Below are 22,962 nucleotides of genomic sequence, written 5' to 3' on the forward strand. Positions count from 1 at the left end.
TGTCTAGCTTGGATTAACACATAGTCTACAGGCACACACCTGATCATCTACATTTGCTCTCTTACAACACTAAACTATGTTTTCTACCTTTATGTTGTATCTACCTACCACTTCAGCATCTTATTAAAAATAATAAAGAGAGAAATGTGGTATCCACATATAAATCAAGTATAAAAATCAAATGTGTATTCATATTTGAACTGACTGTTTATAGTTCATAATGCATGAGCAAAACCAAAAGTTTCTGTGATGACTGCCCTTGTACTGTTCACCATGTAACTTATTCACTATGTAAGAATTTGTTCTCCATGTAAGAACTTGTTCGTTATGCTTCAGAAGATTGGAGACTGACGAAAATTAGGCTTGGGGTGGATTAATGATTGTGCATTGAGCATTGACTCCCCTATACAGAATTTTATTGTTGTTAACAACCATTTGATCAATAAATATGAGAGATGCCCTAACAACAACAACCAAGAAAAAGTACACACTTCCAATTGTAAAATAAATAAGCAACCGGGATGTAATGTATAGCATAAGGAATATAGTCAAAATATTGTAACAACTTGGTATGGTGATAGCTGGTACTTAGAATTATCATGTATATAAATGTTGAATCACTGTGTTGTACACCTGAAACTAATGTAATGTAATACTGTGTGTCAACTACCCTTCAATAAAAAATAATTATCTAAAAAAAAAAAAAAAAAAAAAAAAGAATTACCTGGAGCCCTTTTAAAGTCCCACTGCCTAAGTTACATCCCATACAAATTAAATCAGAATAGCTAAGTATAGGAGCTCGCAATTAGAATTTTCAATGAGCAGCAAAGTTAGGGTAGGAGCACATTAGTAGTCTCTGAAGTCTCCCAGATGACTCCAATATGCAGTAACAAGTGAGAACCAGATTTCTACGGAACTTCTAATCATTCACTCAAAAGTGACACATGGCGCAACATTCTCTACCTCAAGTATTACACAACCTTGAATTATTTCAACATATATATGGATAACCAATCCATTACTCTACTTTTAACATCATAAGCATTTTACCTCTACGAAATTTCATTTCAATTCCACATCCGATTATTGGATTGAAGACGGCAGAATAAGAAGGCAAGATGGAAACTTCCTCCCAAAAACCTATAAAAGGAAAATATAGAAAATGCAACTAGAACTGAAAACGACCTGAAGACTGCAGAACATAACCCCCTACATCTGAGGAAGAAAAGAGGACCACACAAAAAAGGGTGAGGCAGCAAAGACAAGATTGAGTGGGACCCAAGCCCTCCCCCCACACCAGCCTACAGGTGGGAGGAAGAGAAACAGAATGGGGAGAGGGCAGAAGCCCAGGAACACTGCACACCTAGCCATGGAGATCTGTTCTGGGAGCACAAACCTACAATACATTGGGTTTTGGTGATTATCAGGGCTGGACACCAGGGACAGGCAGAAAACTATGGGAGGCTGAGACTTCAGCCAGTGTGGAGGGCAGGCACACTCTTCCTGTCCTGAGACCCAGAGCAGAGGCAGCAGTTTGAAAGACTTGCCAGCAGTGGGAGGGGTACCAGAGGTGATGAGTGTTCAACAGAACCATCTTCTCAGGACAAAGGGCAGGTGGAGGATACCTCCCCAGCCCTTCCTCAGCCCAACAGATGAGGAAGTCTTGGGAGCTCCAGATGCTCCATCCCCCTTGCTGGTAACACAGCCCCAAGGCAACACCCTGTGTACTGATGGGAACCAACCCACTTGGCCCAGCCACAGCATCAGACTGTGCTGCCTGGCAGGCAGAGGGAGACTCTCCCAGCTTGCTTGGCTCCATCTCAGCCCAACCAGAGAGGTGCCTGGAGGAGCCAACCCCAAGAGCTCCTTCCTCCCAACTAGTGTCCACACCTGGTGCTGTTTGTCTGCCAGGGGCACATGGGTCCACCCACCTCATTAAACCTGAAGCCCCACCATTGCTGCAGGCCAGGCAGAGGGTGGCCCCACCCACGGAGAGCTCAACAGATTCCTGAGCTGATCACAAAGGCAACAGCTAAAGCAAACTGCCCACCCAGACTAAGACCACTACAGATGCCAGATAGACAGATGCCCCACCCAAGGCATGCCAACAAACAACTGGGACCCCCAAAATAAAACCAGGCACTAGAGAGTAAAGAATCTTGAGCTTCTGGGCACCATAACACACCTTCTTCATAAAGCTATTACTATTTAGACCAGAAAGTACAGCAGAGACATCTAATATAAAGGAAGAAACAGAATCCCTGACAAAATAAGCAGGCAGAGGAAATTGATCCAATCAAAACTGCAAGACAGAACCCCAGAAAGAGGGCTAAATGAAACAGAGATCACCAATTTTCTTGATATAAAGATTTCAAAATAAAAGTCATAAACATGCTTACAGATATACAGAAAAGTATTCAAGATCTCAGGGAAGACTTCAACAAAGAGAAAGAATCCTGAAAGAGAGCCACTCAGAGCTGAAGAAAAGTTTCTGAAATGAAACATACAATGTAGGGACTTAAAAGTAGATTTGATCATAAAGAGAAGGTAAATGAAATAGAAATTAGAGAACAGGAAAACCACGAAGCTGAGGAACAGAGAGAAGAAAGGATCTCTAGGAATGAAAGAATGATGGGAGCTATGTGACCAATCCAAACAAAACAATATTCATGTAATAGGGGTACCAGAAGGAGAAGAGAAAGACAAAGTGATAGAAAGTCTCAAGGAAATAACTGTTGAGAACTTCCCCAATCTGAGAAAGAAAATACACACTCAGGTCATGGAAGTGCACAGATTCCCTAACAAAAGGAATCCCAGCAAGACAAATCAACAAGACACATAATAATTAAAATGGCAAAGATCAAGGATAAGGAGAGAGTGTTGAAAGCAGCTAGAGAGAGAAAAAAGATTATTTATAAAGAAAATCCCATCAGGCTATCAGCAGACTTCTCAACAGAAACTCTTTAAGCCAGAAGGGAGTGGCATGATACATTTAATGTACTGAAACAGAAGGGCCTCCAACCAAGAATCCTCTATCCATAAGACTGTCTTTTAAATTTGAAGCAGAGATTAAGCAATTTCCAGATAAGTAAAAGCTGAAGAAATTCACCATCATTAAGCCAGTCTTACACAATATGTTAAAGGATTTGCTGTAGATGGAAATAACCCTAAGGCTAAAGAGCTTTCACCAGTGCAAATAAACCCACATTAAAAGTAGTAGACCAACTAATTACCAAGCAAGTATGAAATTAAAACAAAAGAAGCAAATCAACTATACACAAAATCAGTCAAAGGATACACAAAAAGTGCATATTATGACATCTAATATGAAAAATGTGGAGGAGAAAGAAGAAGAAGAAGGGAAAAAGTACCTTTAGATTGTGTTTGAAATAATCAACAACTTAAGATAAACTATTATACAGTAAGGAAACTATCTTTGAACCTTTGGTAACCACAGAAATAAAGCCTACAATAAATCAACACAAACAAAAATAAATCTTAAAAAGGGGGAAATCCAATTATAACATTAAAGAAAACCATCAATAACAAGAGAATATAAGACACAGCAGAAAACAATTACTAAAATGGTAATAAGTACATATCTATCAATAATCACCTTAAATGTAAATGGACTAAATGCACCAATCAAAAGACAGAGTGGCAGAATGGATAAAAAACCAAGAGCCATCTATATGCTGTCTACAAGAGACTCACTTCAAACCCAAAGACATAGACAGACAAAAAGTGAAGGGATGGAAAAAAGATATTTCATGCAAATAATAGAGCAAAAAGCAGGAGTTGCAGTACTTGTAGCAGACAAAATAGACTTCAAAACAAAGAGAGTAACAAGAGACAAAGTATCATCATTACATAATGATAAAGGGGTCAGTCCAACAAAAGGATATAACCACTATAAATATCTAAGCACCCAACATAGGAGCACCTAAATATTAACAGTGCAACAAATACTAACAGAATTAAAGGGGGAAATAAAATGCAATGCACTCATTTTAGGAGACACACCACTCATCCAAAGGACATATCAACCAGACAGAAAATAAGTAAGGACATAGAGGAACTGAACACCACATTAGAACAGATGGATCTGACAGCTACAGAACACTCCATCCAATGGCAGCAGGATACACATTCTTCTCAAGTGTATATGGAACGTTCTCCAGAATAGATCACAGATGAGGCCATAAGAAGAGCCTCAGTAAATTAAAAAAGACTGAAATTATATCAGGCAACTTCTCAGAACACAATGGTATATAACTAGAAATAAATTCACAAAGAAAACAAAAAGACTTACAAACACATGAAGGCTAAACACGTTCAATGGATCAATGAACAAATTAAAAAAGAACTCAAGCAATACATAAAGACAAATGAAAACAAAACACAACAGCCCAAAATCTGTGGGACACTCCAAAGGCAGTTCCAAGAGGACAGTAAAAAGCAGTCCAGGTTTACCTCAAGAAACAAGAACAATCCCAAATAAACAGTCTAAAATCACAATTAAGGAAACTGGGAAAAGAAGAACAAATGAAACCCAAAGTCAGTAGGAGGGGCATAATAAGATTCAGAGCAGAAATAAATAAAATAGAGAAGAATAAAACAATAGAAAAAAAAAATCAATGAAACCAGGAGCTGATTCTTTGAGAAAATAAACACAGATAACCCCCTAGCCAGACTTAACAAGAAAAAAAGACAGTGTACACACATAAACAGAATCAGAAACAGAAAAAGAATAATAACAGATACTGCTGAAATATGAAGAATTATTTAGAGAATACTATAAAAAATAATTGGACAACTTCCTAGAAAAATACAATCTTTCAAGACTGACCCAGAAAGAAGCAGAAAATCGGAACAGACCTTTACCAGCAATGAAATCATATTGGTAATCAAAAAACTCCCCCCAAAAAAACTCCAGGTCCAGATGGCTTCACAGACAAATTCTACCAAACATTTAAGGAAGAGCCAGTACCCATCCTTCTTAAAGCATTCCGAAAAGAAGAAGAGAAGGGAATACTTCCAAACTCGTTCTATGAGGCCAGCATGACTCTAATACCAAAACCAGGCAAAGACACCACAAAAAAAGAAAATTACAAACCAATATCCCTAATGAACATAGATGCAAAAGTTCTCAACGAAATATTACCAAACCAAATCCAAAAACACATCAGAAATATATCCATCATGACCAAGTAGAGTTTATTCCAGGGATGGAAGGATGGCACAATATTCAAAAATTCATCAACAAAAGGACAAAAACCACATGAACACCTCAATAGATGCTGAAAAAGCATTTGACAAAATCTGACATCCATTCATGATGAAAACTCAAAAAAATGGGTATAGAGGGTTACATACTTCAGCATAACAAAGGCCATGTATGACAAACCCACAGCCAAGATTGTACTTAATAGCAAAAAGCTAAAAGCTTTTCCTCTAAGATAAAGCTTTTCCTCTAAGACAAGGATGCCCAGTCTCCCCACTTTTATTCAACATAGTACTGGACTTCCTAGCCACCACCATCAGACAACACAAAGAGATAAAAGATATCCAAACTGATAAGGAAGAAACTAAACTCTCACTATTTGCAGGTAACATGACATTATACACAGAAAATCCTAAAGAATCCACCACAAAACTACTAGAACTAATAACTGAATTCGGCAAAGCTACAGGGTACAAAATTAATACAAAGAAATCTTTTGCATTCCTATATACTAACAAAGAACTAGCAGAAAGAGAAATCAGGAAAACAATTCCATTTACAATTCAAAAAAAAATACCTAGGAATAAAACTAACCAAGGAGGTGAGAGTCCTATACTCTAAAAACTACAAGACACTCATGAAAGAAATTAAAGTAGACACCAATAAATGGAAATAGATCCCATGCTCATGGATAGGAAGAATTAATATTGTCAAAATGGCCATCCTGCCCAAAGCAATTTACAGATTCAATGCAATCCCTATCAAAATGTCAACAGCACTCTTCAATGAACTAGAACAAATAGGTCTAAAATGCATATGGAACCACAAAAGACCCTGAATAACCAAAGCAATCCTGAGAAAGAACAAAGCTGGTGAAATTTTGCTCCCTAACTTCAAGCTCCACTACAAAGCTACAGTCATCAAAACAACTGGGTACTGGCACAAGAACAGACCCATATATCAATGGAACAGAATAGGAAGCCAACATATAAACCCACACATATATGGCCAATTAATATACAATAAAGGAGCCATGGATACACAATGGGGAAAAGACAGCCTCTTCAACAACTGCTGTTTGGAAAACTGGACAGCTACATGTAAGAGAATGAAACTGGATTATTGTCTAACTCCATACACAAAAGGAAACTCAAAACAGATCAAAGACCCGAATATATGTCATGGAACTATAAAACTCTTAGACAAAAACATAGGCAAAAGTCTCTTGAATGTAAATATGAGCAACTTTTCCCTGAACACATCTCCTCGGGCAAGGGAAACAAAATCAAAAATGAACAAGTGGGACTACATCAAATTAAAAAGCTCTGTGCAGCAAAGGACACCATCAGCAGAACAAAAAAGGCATACTACAGTATGGGAGAATATATTTACAGATGACTCATGTGATAAGGGGTTAACATCCAAAATATGTAAGAACTCATATACTTGAACACCAAAAAGACAAATATTAAAATTGGAAATACAAATTAAAACCACAATGATATATCACCTCACACCAGTTAGAATAGCCACTATCCAAAAGACAACAAATAACAAATGCTGGTGAGGGTGTAGAGACATAGTGCAACTGCTGTGGAAAGCAGTATGGAGCTTCTTCAAAAAACTAAAAATAGAAATACCACTTGACCCAGTAATTCCACTTCTAGGAATTTACCCAAAGAAAACAAAATCCCTGATTCAAAAAGATATATGCACCCCCTATGTTTACCGTCGCACTGCTTGCAATAGCCAACATATGGAAGCAACCTTAGTGTCCATCAATAGACTAATGGATAAAGAAGATGTGGTACATATACACAATGGAATATTATTCAGCCATAAAAAGAAAAGAAATCCTGCCATTTGCAACAACATGGATCTAGAGGGTATTAGTCAAATAAGCCAGGTGGAGAAAGACAAATATATGATTTCACTTATTTATGGAATATAAAAACAAAGCAAAACAGAAGGAACAAAACAACATTAGACTCATAGACACTGAGAAGTGACTAGTGGTTACCAAGGGGGAGGAGTGTGCACAGAAAACCACATTTGATAAAATTAAAAAAATTTTTTGTAATTCCACATCAGCCACTGTAAGACCCACTCTAGACTTATCACCTTGTCTTCTCTAAATGGGAAAGGTGAAAATTAGCTGTCTTATTCTGTGACCACAATCTTCCAGTTCTCAATTAGCTATTCCATCTACACCTATTTTTCACTGTCATTCAGAGTTGCAGACACTTGATTCTTCTACTTTCTAATACTTAGCCCCTTTCATATTCACTTCCCTACCTAACTTGAACTCCATGGTTCACCATTTCAACCACTCTCTTGCCAATTCCTCATTTCTCACATTATGTTGGAATTGTCTATTTTCCTATATAATACCATATGCTATAAGTCTCACGAGGACATAAAATTGTATATAATTTGTTCACTGATGTAGTCTTGGTGCCAAGAATAACATCTGGCACATACAGTATGCTCTCAGTAAGTATATACTGAATATACTGTAGATCTTCTGATTAATCATCTAAATCAATGTTATAAATGAAGATTTTTTTTTCCCCAGTGATAAGCTTTACCAGTTTACCTTCCTTTCTGATCATTACTTGACATCTTATCACTTAGGTTCTACTTGCCCTTGGTTTCTGTGTCAAATCAAACCGTTGAGCAACTACTACCTATAGGGCAAAGAGAAATGGAGAAGGGTATCAAGTGTAGCAGTAAATAAAACCTATTGGAAAAATGAGATAAACATTTGAGAAACTTACAAAAGTGGGTAAATTCACATCACCACCTTAAAAAGTAATTTTTTTAAATTTAATGACAATTCTCTCTCACATGTATTTAAACATAGACAGAGGTATGGAAGTAAGTCCCAGACTATTTTTAAAATGGAAAGAGTAACCAATATTTTCACTTGTTAGTAAATACACTTTTGCACAAGTTCGCTTTTCAAGAATCACATAATTTTCTAACAAAAAATATATTGCAAATAGTACCTTATTGTTGTTAGATTGCACATGGGACTTTTCCTACAAGATAACTATATCCTTAACTCATTTTATTAACTTTTAATAAACAGTCATGTAAAATATTTAATACACTATTACTATATTTATATCTATAAAACAATGATCATAAAGGCTTGTACTCCACCAAGTGAAAAACATGAAACTAACATCCTCTTTGAGAAAGCAAGACAAAAACTGTTGCTCATAACTTTTAAAACAGATCTGTGTGTGGAAAATCTTGAAAAAAAAAAAATATATATATGTACATTGTCAAGGTTTAATTATCTAAGTAGGAAATTAAAATTTCAAAACGTTTAAGAAGTATGACACTAAGAAGGTAGAGGTGATGAAGGCACATTGTTGCAAGTGGCTGTAAAGAGGCAACTGACCAGAGATGAACCTCAAGAAAATACTGATCTGAGCCAGGTTTCCTAACCTGGAGTGCTGCTGAAAAGCCACACCACGCTCCAAAGTTAAGACCCAGAGACTCAGAATATGGAGAGAAAAAATAATGAATAAGCACCCCAATCATCATGAGACAATGCAGCCAGAAACTCAGCATATACAGGCAGAAAGGGCAAAGTATGGTCACACACACACACACACACACACACACACACACACACACACACACACACACACACACACACACACACACACACACACACACACACACACACACGTCTAGATATGATAAATCACAAAAAAATATATTTTTTAAAATTTCAAGTTGGGGATAACTATAATGGCTTAATTTCAGTCCTACTTTTATCTCTATATTTTGTCTTGCTTATGTGATACTTGATGCCATCTCCTTAGCTAACTAAAAAAATATTGCTAAATTTAAATGCCTTTTGACACCAAAAGAAGAATCGACAAAAGAAAGATAGACAATTTGGGTTAGGTCAAATTAGAAAAATCTGTACTGCAAATGACACCATAAAGGAAATGAAAAGCCAAGCCAAAGATTTAAAAATGGAAAAATCTGTAGGAAAGGATTCATACATTTGACATTAAATTTTTACTAATAGCAAAAAAATTCATCTAGTTAAATACATATACACACATGTAAAAATATATACATCATGTATTTATGCATCATATACAACAGAAGGTTAAAATCTGTGAATAAGAGATGCTATATTTCAATAAGAAATAGACCAATACTCCAAAGAAAGAGTATAGGAACAGGCAATTCGAAACAGAAAATACAAATGACCAATAAGCATATGAAAATTATCAACCCTATCAGCAATCAAGAATCCAAACTTTAAATCAAGAGTATAATTTTTCACATGTATACAGGCAAAGGTGAAAAACTGAGTCAAATTTGTTCATAAGACAGCTAAATATAAAATTAAAAATTATAAAATATGCTGTTGACTTTAAACATACAATTTTCATCTATTTCTACTTTATTAAATATTTTTAATCAAACACAGAAGATGAATTTTATCAAATGCCTTCTTGGTGTTTCCTATAATTCTAAGGATTTTTTTCCACTGACCAATTAATAAATTTATGAGTTAGAATAATGTATTTCTAAATAATGAGCCATCTTTGAATATCTGCAATGAATCTCACTTAACTGTAGCATAGTCTTCGCTTAATGTACAATCTGATGTTAGTCTACTTTACTTAAAAGTTTAGGCGAATATTCATGAATAAAATTGCTCTGTAAATTTATATTAGTAAAAACAGGTTACCATTTAGTGACCCCACTTTTTTTAAAAGTTTACAAATATAATACAGAATTCTGAAGATGGGAAATGTCAACTGTAGCTTTCTGAGTGATGAAATTACAAGTGATTAATATTTTTTCTTTATTTAATTTTATGTTTCAAAATTTTGTAAGCATTTTTTTAAACTAACTCTGCCAAGAAAGCTATCACTGTTTGAAAAAGAAAATTTAGTTGTGACTGCCCACATAAAGAAAGGAGACCTATCTATAACCTTGAGGCTCAAACAGAAACAAGTCTGAATTAAAAAGGTATCATCTCTAGCAGGTTACTACTCCTATACCTAGAAGACCAATGTATGACCAATGTATATGCATAAAGAAAAAAAAGCTAAATTTCCACCAACAGTTTGTGAGAATTTAAGAAGATTGAAAACTATGTTGTTAGTCATTTTAATCATATTCTTAGAAATAATTGAACATTAAAAATTGTAGTTCTTATAAAACATCTAACAATTAAAGTGTTCTTTTTATTATATTTAAATCATTTCTTTAAAAAAACTCTCTCTGAATAATGGAGTCTTATTCAATCGTTTTTTGAAACAACTATGGACATGTTTTAATAGAGAAGGGAGCATTGTTCCACTACATTTTCCAAGGCCAGAAAGAAAACATCAAAAAGAAATTAAAATCTTCAATGTTCAGATTCTCAATAATTTTATCCTATTCTATAAATACCCTGTTCTCTTTAGATCTGGTCATTATGACATTAAACTAAAATAAAAAGTATTATTTTGCCATAATATAGTATTGCATTTGGTATTTCTTACCCAACATCCTACCCACCCTATTTGGACCACGTGATAGTACATAAAGACCCTCAAACATCAAACCCCATTTCTATCATTATCTCATACTGAAAAATAAGTTCAGTTACACAGCAATTCATCTTATGCTCCTTTAAGAAAGGCGAATCAGAAAGAATGAATTTAGTTTATATATCAAAAGATTTCCATTCACAAAGTGTTCCTCTATTAAAGTATACAAAACTCTGACCACAGCAGTTCAATGGTGCAAAAGCAAGATAGAACCAGCCATATTCATAAAGGCCTGCCTTTACTCTCATTCATATAGGACTACAACAATAACAGTAAAAGTCCCAATATTCACAACTCAGCTTCTGCTTTTCCCCATAATATATAAACAAAGGGGAAATCAAAACAACACAAGCCTATCACAGTGAAGAGAGATTTTCAATGCAAAACCTAACACTGAATTGTCACCCATCTCCTTTCCTACCTTCCTTTCCTTTCTTTCATATGAAAAGGAAAAAGAGAATCCTCTTGAACAATAGAAGCTGTTATTTATTAAGTGTTTGGTATTGGCTAGGACCTTTGCTAACCAATTTACATATTTCTAATTCTCACAACTGTAGAACATAAAGTTATATCATTTATTCTATAGATAAGCGAACAGCTAAGTCACAGAACTGGACAATAAACTGAGCTTGGTTTAAAATTCAAGTATGTTCTGAATCATTTCAAAACAGGTTTGAAAAAAGCAGTGGGGTAGAAATGGGCAAAATTTTGTACCCAATATATGAATAATCAAATTAATGTGATTAAAATTCAAAAATTCAATTTATCAGAAAACCCTAAGGCAACTAAACTGACACCAACACCTTCAAGTCCTTGGTACACTGAGAATTTGATGTAGATTTTGTAGGTATTAGTACTCAGATAACTCTTAGGGTATGTTCTAGAATTGGTAGCTTCATGTAAATTTCCATCACATTTCTGAAGGCTCTACAGTAACAATTCAGTATCAGAACAATGACCCTGAAAGTAGTACAAGATCCTCTTAATTCAGAGTAAAAAATAAAGCTCAACAGTGTTCACTGCCTCAGAGTTTATGAGTCTTTTTAATCAGGATAAATTCAGACAAGAGGCATACAATCATAAAAGTAAAATACACCAGGCAGTACTGTTTTAAATATATATATATATAGTGGTTTATTTGTTAGTTTTTGAATTAACAATGGAAAATATTTTTATACCCATAAGTACAACTTAAAAAATAAAAGTTACATTCTCTACTGTGACCTGTTTATAAATTTATTTGACAGGGGGAGGAAAGGTTGGAGGCTGGGGGAAAAAACCCAGAGAGCAAGCTGCAAGCTTACATAGAGGAAAATAATAAAAGTCAGAGACAGGGGGAAAAAATCAGCACATCTACAAGGCAACAGCAGCAAGAGGGAAAAAACAAAGAAAGAAAGAAAAATAGAGACACAGATTCACCCACAAAGGACCCAACGGCATAATTTAAAGCTAAGTAAAATGTTATTGTAACATGAATACCCCATTCCTTGAGTATAACAGTTTAGTGTACTATAACATGAATGCAGATAAGGAGCTGTTGTATAAAGGGACTGAAATTACTTATATGCTTATTACCAATATTTAAATTTATAATATCAAATTTTATTTGTAATAATTTAGCCATAGTCCTTTTCTTAACCCATTACATAGTACTACTAATACCCATCAGGCCAACCATATATTTGACTAAACAAAGGGTTTTTAACATTCCTCACCTATTTGTTATAAAAGGCACAATTCAATAAAAGAACTTAAAAGAAACGTAGACCTAGTTTGCATAGAACTATCAAACTGACAAGAACCATATTACTTTCCATTGCAGAAAACTATATAACACTGACATTTTTAAAGCATATAAGATATACTACAATTTTTCCCTTTCACTTCATCTACAATTTAATCCCTAATGTCCAGAAGAAATACATTGGTTAGTCAAAAATCCTAGTTATAGCCAATTCATATTATACAGGTGTCACCTCTCTTGATTTCCTCCTGAAATTTCAGTCTAATCTAACTCTTAATGTAATAAATAAATTAGAAAGTAAAAACTGAGATAGAGAGTAAGGAATGAATTAGATCATCTGGGTAAAAGAGGATTACTTTGACATTTTTAAACTTCCTCAATGAAGCAAAGAACACAGAAAACAACTTCCAACATTAAATTCTGAAGTTACGAAAATTAACCACTTGCTACTTACATCTGATGAAGTAATAACAGAACCTAATATTTTTTTAGTTTTATTGTGAGAAACACTGTACGCAGTTCTTAGTATGTGTTATTTCACTTAATACTGTCAATGGCCCTATGGGGTAACAACCATTAATTTACAAGTTACACAGATGAGAAAAATGAGACTCAAAAAGGTAAACAACTTTCAAAGGTCAAAATGCTTTGAAGTAACAAAACTATACACTCTTCTTCAGAAATCAGGAATGTTCAATTTGTGACTGTAAGTTACATATATGTGTGGGCATGCACAGAAAGGTTAACACTGTGAGTCCCAGTACAAAGACAGTCTTATTAACTTCTGTAGTCCTATAAATTTTATATTAGTACAATTATTTGACTGAATATTCTGAGCTAACAGATATTAACTGTACAGCTTTTTGGCTCATAAAATACATTTTTTTCATAAATTATAAAATACTCTGAAACTTAAACTGGTTTCTCTAAAATTTTTATTTAATCAACACATTATTTATAAAGCACATTATTTCAGTTTCTTTTTCTGTATCCTTGTGCTCCACCTTTCAAGTTGTCTCCAACCTCAGTCTATCCCATTTCCTCTTATTCTGCTTTTACCAGATTACATTATTGCAACAATTTAAGTTTTGAGAGTTTAGGTAATACTCAAGAAAAAAACATCAGAGGTTAGTCATCAACATCAGATGTAAAAGTAGCTTATTATATTAACAGTTGTTGCAATCTCATTAAACACCCTGAGAAAAGTTCTGAGGAAAAAACGCCATCTCAAGCTCAGGAAGAGAAATCAAGAACAAATTCTGAACTAAAGTATTATGACTTAGAGAAACACTGGATAACACATAATGTCATATCTTAACACCATTACATCCCAAAATGCACGTAATAAAATGTAATAAACTAAAATGTGAAATTTCATTTCATACTTAACTCTCCCATTCAAACTGTACAACTTCAGTTTTATAATTTCCAAGCCTCAAATATTGGTGAAATCAAAAGTCATTCTCCACACATGCATGTTGTCACACAACTCTAGCCTGAAAATAAAAAAGTCACAATACAAAGAATCACATATGCTCTCATGTGCCAAACCACAGCCAACCTAAAATTAGCTCCACAGTTCCAGGACCAAAATCAATTCAGGTTTAAATGGAGTAACATACAAGTTCTCTCGAACAATGCACGGCTACAGTCAAAAGAAAAGCAAGATTCACCTTAGCAGTTTCACAAATGTCAGAATAAAAAAGTGCTTCAAGAAATTGGAGAAAACAGTGCAAAAAGCCAACAACAGTTAATTATTCCAACTGATGTATAAGAGCCTCTCATGCTAATTTAAGGATCATTAAACCAGTTTAATTTTCACAGTTGAACGCAACAGAATTGTTTCACTAAACTTTCCTGGTACATATTATTTCTTAATGTATAGTGAATTGCAGATGGGTGAAATGATCTAACGACGCTATCTCTAATGTGACAGTGAGAGGTATTTTAGTTAAGATACTGTGCTGGCAGCAGCCCTCCTAGAAAATGTGCCCCCCACCCCCAAATTTCCACCTTTTTGAAATCCACAACCAAATCTGTATTTATACTGACAAACTTTTTAGCATTAAGGTCATATAAACTGTGAAACATTCCAAAAAGCACCACAGAAATCAGCATATTGTACTATCACAAAGATTTCTTTAAGTTTATCTAGTTCAGGAAAGAAATTTTAAGTGGTACACCATGAAATCATAATAAAAATCAAGTAGTAAGAGATACAAGATAAAATCCAAGTTGTTCTTTCATAATTGCTCTTTTATATAATTGGTTATATGAAAATAACAGCAATCAAATTTGATTTTTCCCTGTAGGAAAAATTAAGACAAAGTTATATTCAAACTAAAATCTGGGTATTGGACTTCCTTTGTTGAACTTTTTTTGTGTTTTGTGATCCCAAACACAATATTTAACCACAGTGTACTATTAAAAAATGTCTGACATAGGTAAGTAACCAATCCTTGAAGGGTAGTTAACGTGATAATTTAAACTTACCATAGACAATTTTTGTCTTGATAATTTTTCACTTTTACCTTAATTTTACTGGAGGGAATATTCAACATTGATTCATTCATTCAACAGGTATTTAGTGAGGAATACTATGTGTCAAGCTCTGTTCCAGGTAATATGAATACAACCGTGAGCCCCATCTTCAGGAGTCTGACATTCTAGTTGGGAAGAAATAATAAGCAAATGAATGAATAAAAAATACATGGGAAGGGGGACCAAGTAATATTTTCACAAGAGTAATGGATCTTTCAGTCAAATTTGGTAGACAAACCTTTTAAGGAGATCTAAAAATCCCTTTTCACCCTTTGTTTTTTTCTGACAAAAGACCTAAAATGCTTTGGTTGAATGATGGCCAAACTGGCTGGCACAATTTAGTTTTGACAGTGAATTTTCTGAGGGCAGATTTCAAGTCTAACTCACCAACCACTTCAGCATCTGAACTTATTAGCAAGTGCCTACCACACAGCTGGTGTATTTGTGTTTGGTGAACAAATTTATCCACAAAAATTAAACCCCAGTATAAATTTTAACCAAAACCTTATAAAAATGATCCTAAACATCAGCTTTTCCTTTTAAGAATTTACCAGGACTTTAAAAATTTACCAGGGTTGAATAAAAATAAAAATTTCTCTTCCCACAAGTATTTCAGAATATGTACAAGCAAATGAGTACTAATCTTCAAATAAATAATCTTTTTCAAAATATTTTTTGGAACTTCCCTTTCAGAAGTTCTTTGGAATCAGTTTACCAACCACACAAGAAACCTCCCTCGTTACTCTCAGTCTGTTTTTTATTTTTTTCCTTTCACTTCTTTTAGTCTACCCTCCGGCCTCCTGGAACTACACCAATGGCCACAGGACCCCCTATTTCTCTTGCAATCCATCCATCCACTGAGAAACTACTGAGCCATAAAGGTAGATGGAGCTTAGAACCTGAATTCATATTAATAATGCAAGGCATAAGGAGAAGAAACATGATTTTATTAACACAATGACAACAGTTTACAAAGAGTTATGCCCTGCATCACTTTATTTCACCTCAGGACAATGTGAGAGCAGCTAGGAAGGTGCTATTATTATCCCAATTTTAAAGAGAAGGAAACTAAGACTCAGAAAGTTCAAACAACTTCCCCAGTGTCACGTCATAAATAAGCGGTGAAGTCCAGACTCATCCTTATAATCCTTAACATACAGATCATTTGTGTGTCGCCGCACTACTGTGGTAGGTATAATTTGTTGATAGATGTAAGTATGCATCACCATAACTCCAGCCTACTTATTCACCCAATTTTAAAATGGTAAAATAAGTCTAAGAGCTGTCTACTTGCTTTAATTCAGAATTTGCTCTCCTCACAAATATTTAAGGTACTGTAATAACAAAATGAAATCTAACTCATAAGTAGAAAGCCAATTTTAGGTTACCATCAATTGAGGGGACACGATAGTCTGTGAAACCACAAAATTTCAAAACACAATTTAAAAACTATTTTCACAACCTCATTCAAAGAAATGTCATAAAGCCACTGAGCTTTGCCACCAAATGGCTAGGTTAGTTAGTTGCTGGCAGTGGAAAACTCTTCCCCAGGTAGAACCCATTTACTTCCTCTTCCAGAAGCTCATGCCCACTCCTTTTCATTATTAGCTAAAACAGCTTAGCTAATTCAACCTAAAGCAAACATCCACTCATACCTTTTTGTTCTCCTTTACTCTAAAACTCTCTTTGTTCTACAAACTAGAAATGAAACTAAACCTAAGTAAGCATGAGTACATCTAACTATAATTAGATTAAGACATAAAACACCCATTATAACCTGCCAAGTCTATATGGTAGTCACCACGTGAAGAGATCAAGAGCCATACATTTTGCAGTGGCTTTATGATACACAAACCAATGCCTTAAATACTCAAAACTATGAACATTTCAAATTGCTTACATCCCAGTCTTTTTCCCAAATTTAGATATCTCCTCAAATAAACTAACTTCATAAACTTGTAGCAATTAATATAATGCTTTTAATCATAAATATACAGTGAGCTAGTTAAGAAACTATCCTCTAAAAATGTCTATGGAAAACTGGTCAACAAACTTCGGAACAATCGAACCAAACACAAGAGGTAAATAATTGACCACTGAACATCACAGGGGTTAGGGATGCTGACCCTGATCCACGCAGTTGTAAATCCACATAGAACTTCTTACTTCTGAAAAAACATTACTAATAGACTACTGTTGATTAGAAGACTTACTGGTAACATAAGCAGTTGATTAACATAGATTTTGTATGTTATACATACTGTATACTCTATTCCTAAAATAAGGAAAAGAAAATATTTTTTCAAATTGTCACAAATCTCCTAACAATTTTGCAATATATTTATTGAAAAAAATCTGCATATCAGTGGACCCAGGTGTTTCAAACCCATCATGCTCAAGGGTCAACTGTATACTGATATCTCCCTAGCTAGGACTCCCAAGGATAGTTATGGAAATCTAAAACCTCTATTTTAATATTTCAAAATGCCTAATGGCAAGTATGTATCTAATATAAAGTTGTTAGGCTTAACTAAAAAAAATCACATATATTAGCTTTTGTTTGCAATTCTATCAACTAGATAGCCAGCTGCCGATGAGAAATGATTAACAAGGTTATGTGTGCTGGATTAATAAAATATAATAAAAATAAGTACTAAATATAATTTATCTATAAACTCTGAAAACTTGGAACCAACGGGTAAAAATTAAACAAAGGCCCTTTAAAATTCTTGACAAATGGGTGGCAATATCCAACCTGACTTATCAAAAAATGCAAAACAATGTTTTGTGTAGAGTGGCATGCCAACCTCATTCTAGATAGTGGTATATATACACACACACACATGCTGTGTATGTGTGTATGTACAAATATATTTTTTAAGGAGATTTACTATGACTCACATTATTATTGAGTGGAATTCCACGTCTGCAAAGTGGAGGCCCAGGAAAACCAGTGGTATAATTCAGTCCAAAGGCCTGAGAATCAGGGGAGGTGATGGCTCAAATCCCGTCCAAGCGCAGAAGACGAAATGAGATGTCCCAGCTAAGAGGGAGGCAGAATCTAAAGACTAATTCCTCCCTGCTCCACCTAGTCTTCCATTCAGGCCCTCAACAGATCTGAGGGTTCTCACCCACACCTGGGAGGACAATCTACTTTAAGGAGTCCACTGATTCGGATGCTAATCTCATCCTCACCCAGATACACACTCACAGGTACACCCAGAAGTAAAATTTAATCTGAGGACCCTAGGGCCACTCAAATTGACATAAAATTAACCACTACAGTCCTTAAGGTTAAACAACTGCAATATGATGCAAATTCTATCATCTTCTTTGAGAGTAAACCTAGCAAAAGCTTTGAGCAGCCCTTCCCAGAAGAAATCTATTTACCTTCTTCAGGGAATTATCTTCCAAATTTATTTGAATCACAAAATTTTACTCCCTTAACTATTAACCTGAGACTTCTAAAAGAGACTTCTAAAAGCCACAGTTTAGGCTTTTCCCATCTGTGCTATTTGTTAACCACAAAGAAAATAATTAGTAACAATAGAAAAAAACCAATAAATTCCAGTGGAAATTATAAGACAAATACAAACCATTTTTACTACCATTTACTAATGCTCCACATTTGCACAAAACCCAAATCACTAGTTAGTTTAAATAGCAACAATTTTTATTCATTATTTTTCAATAAGATAAGCACAAGACAAGTGTCAACAGACTGATAATTGGTTTTTATGCAAAAACCTCCAGAGTATGCCACAGCTCTTGTACAAACTCAGCATATTTTCCTACATCTTCTATGCCTTTAGTTCTCAGTAATAAAAAAATGCTCAGAATAACTCTAATAGTTTTGAACATTAAAGATGTAAACTGTGTTAAAATAAAAACTCACTAATAAATATTTCATTATATTCTAATGCTGTAAAATTTAAATTGAAACAAATTCTCGGGAAAACATCCCATACCCTGACTAATTCCAGTATATGGAAGTTAACTCATTGAAAATAGGAGTGAATGGAGGGAGTACTAAACAAATTGTTTTCTGGTACACTATGACAAATTTTTTGCCAAAATGTTGTAAGAGTAACATTAATAGTAAGAAGTGCTAACAGACAAATAAGTAGAAGGGAAAAAAATTTAACTGGACATTAAAAAAAAAAAACAACTCTCATCCCTATGTAGAAAATGCAAAACACAAATATGGCTAGCAAGTCTTCTGAATTTTCAGTTATAAGTAGAATGAAAAATAATCCAAATGAAGCTAAAAGTTCAAATTTAAAATTGTGTTAACTCATCTTTAAAAAGAAAGAAAAAGCTGGGGCTGTACTTTCAATTCATACTTATCTATCACATTTCACAGGTTTCAAAATTCAATGTACACACTAATTTGCTCAACTGAGTAATTTTCCCTTTTACCGTAACTTAATATAGCCCTTAATTAATCACTTGCATGGTATCTCATTTCTGAAAAGGTTTCAAAGATTTTGGCAAACTGCAAAACTGAAAAGTTTCATATGAATGTTTATCATAACTGTTACTATTACATATACATATATATATATATATATGGCATTCCCATCTTGGTGTAAAAAAAACACCAAAAAAAAAGACCCTAAAAACAGTATACTGATGATAAGCCACAAAAAACATTAATGATGCATTCCATACTGAGCCATTAAAACATCACATGATTGGGAAGAGGAGGACTTGGGTATGACCCCTGGCTACACCACTGGTTATAAAATTTAAGCAAGCTATTTCAACTCTCAATCTGTCTTCTCATCTGGCTAATGGAGATAATCTCCTATCTCAATACCGAGATGTAAAAGAATCAAACAGTATGATTCACCACTTTCTGAACACAGTATATGCTTGTTGAACGTAAGAATCTTGACATAATTCATTATATATTTTGAGATCTAACATAAACCACATCCCCTAAAATCTGCTGATCTGTTATCCCTAAGAGAAGCAGTAAAAAGGAGTCTAACACTACTAATTTTTTAGTAACCAATATTGAGTAAAATTCTGTATCTAAAATATTTCAAAACAGTACTATTTCTAAGCCTTACTTTAAAAAAAGAAAAAGCTACGGTAAAACTAAAAGTCACTAATAATGATAATTCTCAGTTTATCTAATGATAGTATTCAGAGAAGACAATAGTAGATTTTAAAAGCTAGCAAGGGAGCTGAGAATTACTAATTGAGAGCTAAATGGTCACAGTTCTGTACAGAGAGGAAATCGGCCACTAGCTTCACCTTTGCCACTAATAATTGACCTTAGACAACTCTCTGAGCTTCTGTTTTCTAATCTACAAAATGACTACTAAAAAACAACAGAAAAGATTCTAGTACCATTTAATCAAGTACTTAGGAGAGGCAATCTGGTGTAGTGGTTGACGGAATGGACCGGGCAGGGTCTGCCCAAGTTGGAACCCTTGCTCTGCCAACCCTGGCTACGCCACTCAATAGCAGTGCAGAGTATACATACACAAAACAGTAAAGTACATCTTATTACCATCAGTGACTTACTGTTTGAAGTATTTCACTGAAACACAAAATTACTTTAAAATACAGAAGCTTAGAAAGTTCAGTCTTCCCAGATTAAAATACTATCATTTCACTAGCAGACTACAGTTCATGAGAAAGGAATACAACTCTAAAATGTGCTAATCTATGTCAAATTTAATCAGATCATCTCATAAAATACTGCACATTGGAGACACCACTCAACTTATTATAATGCTAATTTTTCTCACCAAAATATCACACTAAAGGTAAAAATAGAACTTCTGTTACTTTTAAGTCCTCTTTTAATCTAATACTGCTAATGACAACAGAAGCTTATCTCTGGGGAAGACAAACTCCAGGAATGAAAAATCTGTGAAATTTAGAAATATAAAGTGAACCACAAACTACCAGAAGGAAGTAGCTTATGAGTTAAAAATCAACCAAAAAGTATTTACCAGACACATCATATGTCAGGATCTGTGCATAATGAAGTACAAATACCAAAGTATGAAGTTCCTCAGAATTAATCAGGTTGGAAAGGCAAGTAAGTCCTTTATTATCTTACTTTCACACAACAAAAGCCACTCAGCTACAAACGTTATTCCCTTTTTGGCCCAAGTAGGAATACTTCCCATTGCCCATTATATTTGTTTTCCTATCAAAACAGTCCCTGACAGATGACAGAATTCTCACAGGGCTTCAAGTGAGTAGCTAAAATATTTCCTCAAATCAGCAAGCTTAAAAATTTATCTTCAATGATGCCTTCACCAGCATATAAATAACACTACACAACTGGGATAATTGGGTCAAGAACCTACTTACGTCGATATAGTTCTTCCCCTTTACTGTTAGTAAAGGCAATTCTACTTCTCCAAAAAGTCTGCTTTTTGCAATGGACATTAAGCACTAGAAAAGGGAAACTGATTGGCTAGTCATAGTTGCCCTACTTCCATTTCAGGTCCAAGGAAAAAAACTGTTCCACACACAGTACCAAGGGAGCCTTAGGCAAATCTTGGGGGGGTAGATGGGAAACTTAGTTTTCTGATTCCCATGTTTAAGCAAAAGATGACAGGAGTGTGGGGGGCGGGGTGACATAACTGGGCCAACCAGGAGGCGCTTGAGGAAAAAGGAGGTCCACTTCACGAAGTAGTCAAAGTAAGGGGTGGGAAACAAACCGCTGTGGCCGAGTGACAAACCCAGGGCGCTGACCGAGCTTGGAAGCGGAGGGGCCTGGAGGCCAGGGACCGGAGAAGGAAGATAACAGGCAAACCGTAGGGCAACAGGAACCAGCAGCAAAGCGGATACCAACGCCGCCACAGAGCAGCGCGTAAGGGGACACCACGAAGGGAGCGATGAGTTAGGCGGTAGCGACAGCAGGACGGAGACCAATGCCAGGGGCGACGGGCAAGTGGCAAGCGCGAAAGAAAAGGCACCGGCAGCTGGAGGTGGTGGGGCTCTGTTGAGTCAGCACAGCTCCTATTCGGGAGGCACTTGTAGCATCCCCGCTGCTCCTCCGGCCCAGGACCCGCTGCGGAGAACTGGGCACGCCGGCAGGGGAAATGAAGTGCTCTGACGGGCTGGCGCCGACCCCTTCCCCATTTCACAGGTAAACACTGGCCGCCGTCGCCGCTTACCTCTGTTAACATTATTACTCCCCAGGGAAGTGAGCTCCTCCCTAGCCTCGCCGCATGGCAACAGCCGTAGCAGCAGCAAAAACTGCCCGAGCCGCCGCCAACGGCCGCAACAGCTCCTGCAGTCCTCTCCCGGGCGGCGGCTTTACCCGGCTTTGCTGGCTTCCCCCCGGCCCGGCTGCTCCAGACGGACGCACCGCCATCTTGGAAGAGCGACGTCCGCGTCTCCCCGCAACGTGCGCTCCCATTGGCGGGCGCTGGAGCCGCCGGAGTCTCGTGACCGTCTCCATAGCGCCTGCGCGCAGGGAAGCCTAGGCGAGCACCCGAAGGCCAGCTTCGCGCTGTTGGCAGGGGCCGCAGGGCTGGATTACCCTGCTGATGTGGGACCGCGGAGATTGTAGAGAAGCCCCAACGCAGGGCCGGCTCAGGAGCCTGCGCACGCGTCCGCGGGGGATGCACATCATCTGCCGCACTCCGGGACTGGCAGGCCGTAGGGCGGAGCGAAACCGGCGGAGACCGAGCCTTCGACTGGCGGCGTTGCGGCGCTCGCGCGTCTGAGGGACCAAGAGGCCGCTGTCCTGTAGAAAAGCTCGCCTCTCGTATTTCCCTGGCCATGCGGGGACCGAAGAGCACGCGGGAGGTTCGGTTTCCTCCACGGTCTGCGGCTTAAATATGATAGGCAACCGCTCCCCGCGAGGTCGCTCTCCCCTTTGACAGAAACTTTCCTTTGTC

The 22,962-nt window shown here is 36.2% G+C and overlaps 1 protein-coding gene across 6 annotated transcripts in view; it reads right to left on the reverse strand.

Moving 5' to 3' along the window:
• Nucleotides 1–22,409, reverse strand: part of SNX13 (sorting nexin 13) — a 150,902-nt gene extending 128,493 nt beyond the window's left edge. For 5 of the 6 annotated variants that reach the window (XR_008998504.1, XM_057504566.1, XM_036894459.2 and 2 more), the window contains exon 1: nucleotides 22,234–22,409. Coding sequence is in view for 4 of the 6 variants with exons in the window: in XM_036894459.2 (XP_036750354.1) it covers nucleotides 22,234–22,245 (12 nt within the window). In the remaining 2 variants the exon portion in view is untranslated. Of the gene's footprint in view, nucleotides 1–1,050; nucleotides 1,141–22,233 lie in introns of all 6 variants that reach the window. The other variant, XM_057504565.1, reaches the window with a different exon arrangement.
• Between the last annotated feature and the right edge of the window lie 553 nt (nucleotides 22,410–22,962).

The sequence above is a fragment of the Manis pentadactyla genome, chromosome 7, assembly GCF_030020395.1.
Source record: "Manis pentadactyla isolate mManPen7 chromosome 7, mManPen7.hap1, whole genome shotgun sequence".
Taxonomy (NCBI): Eukaryota; Metazoa; Chordata; class Mammalia; order Pholidota; family Manidae; genus Manis; species Manis pentadactyla.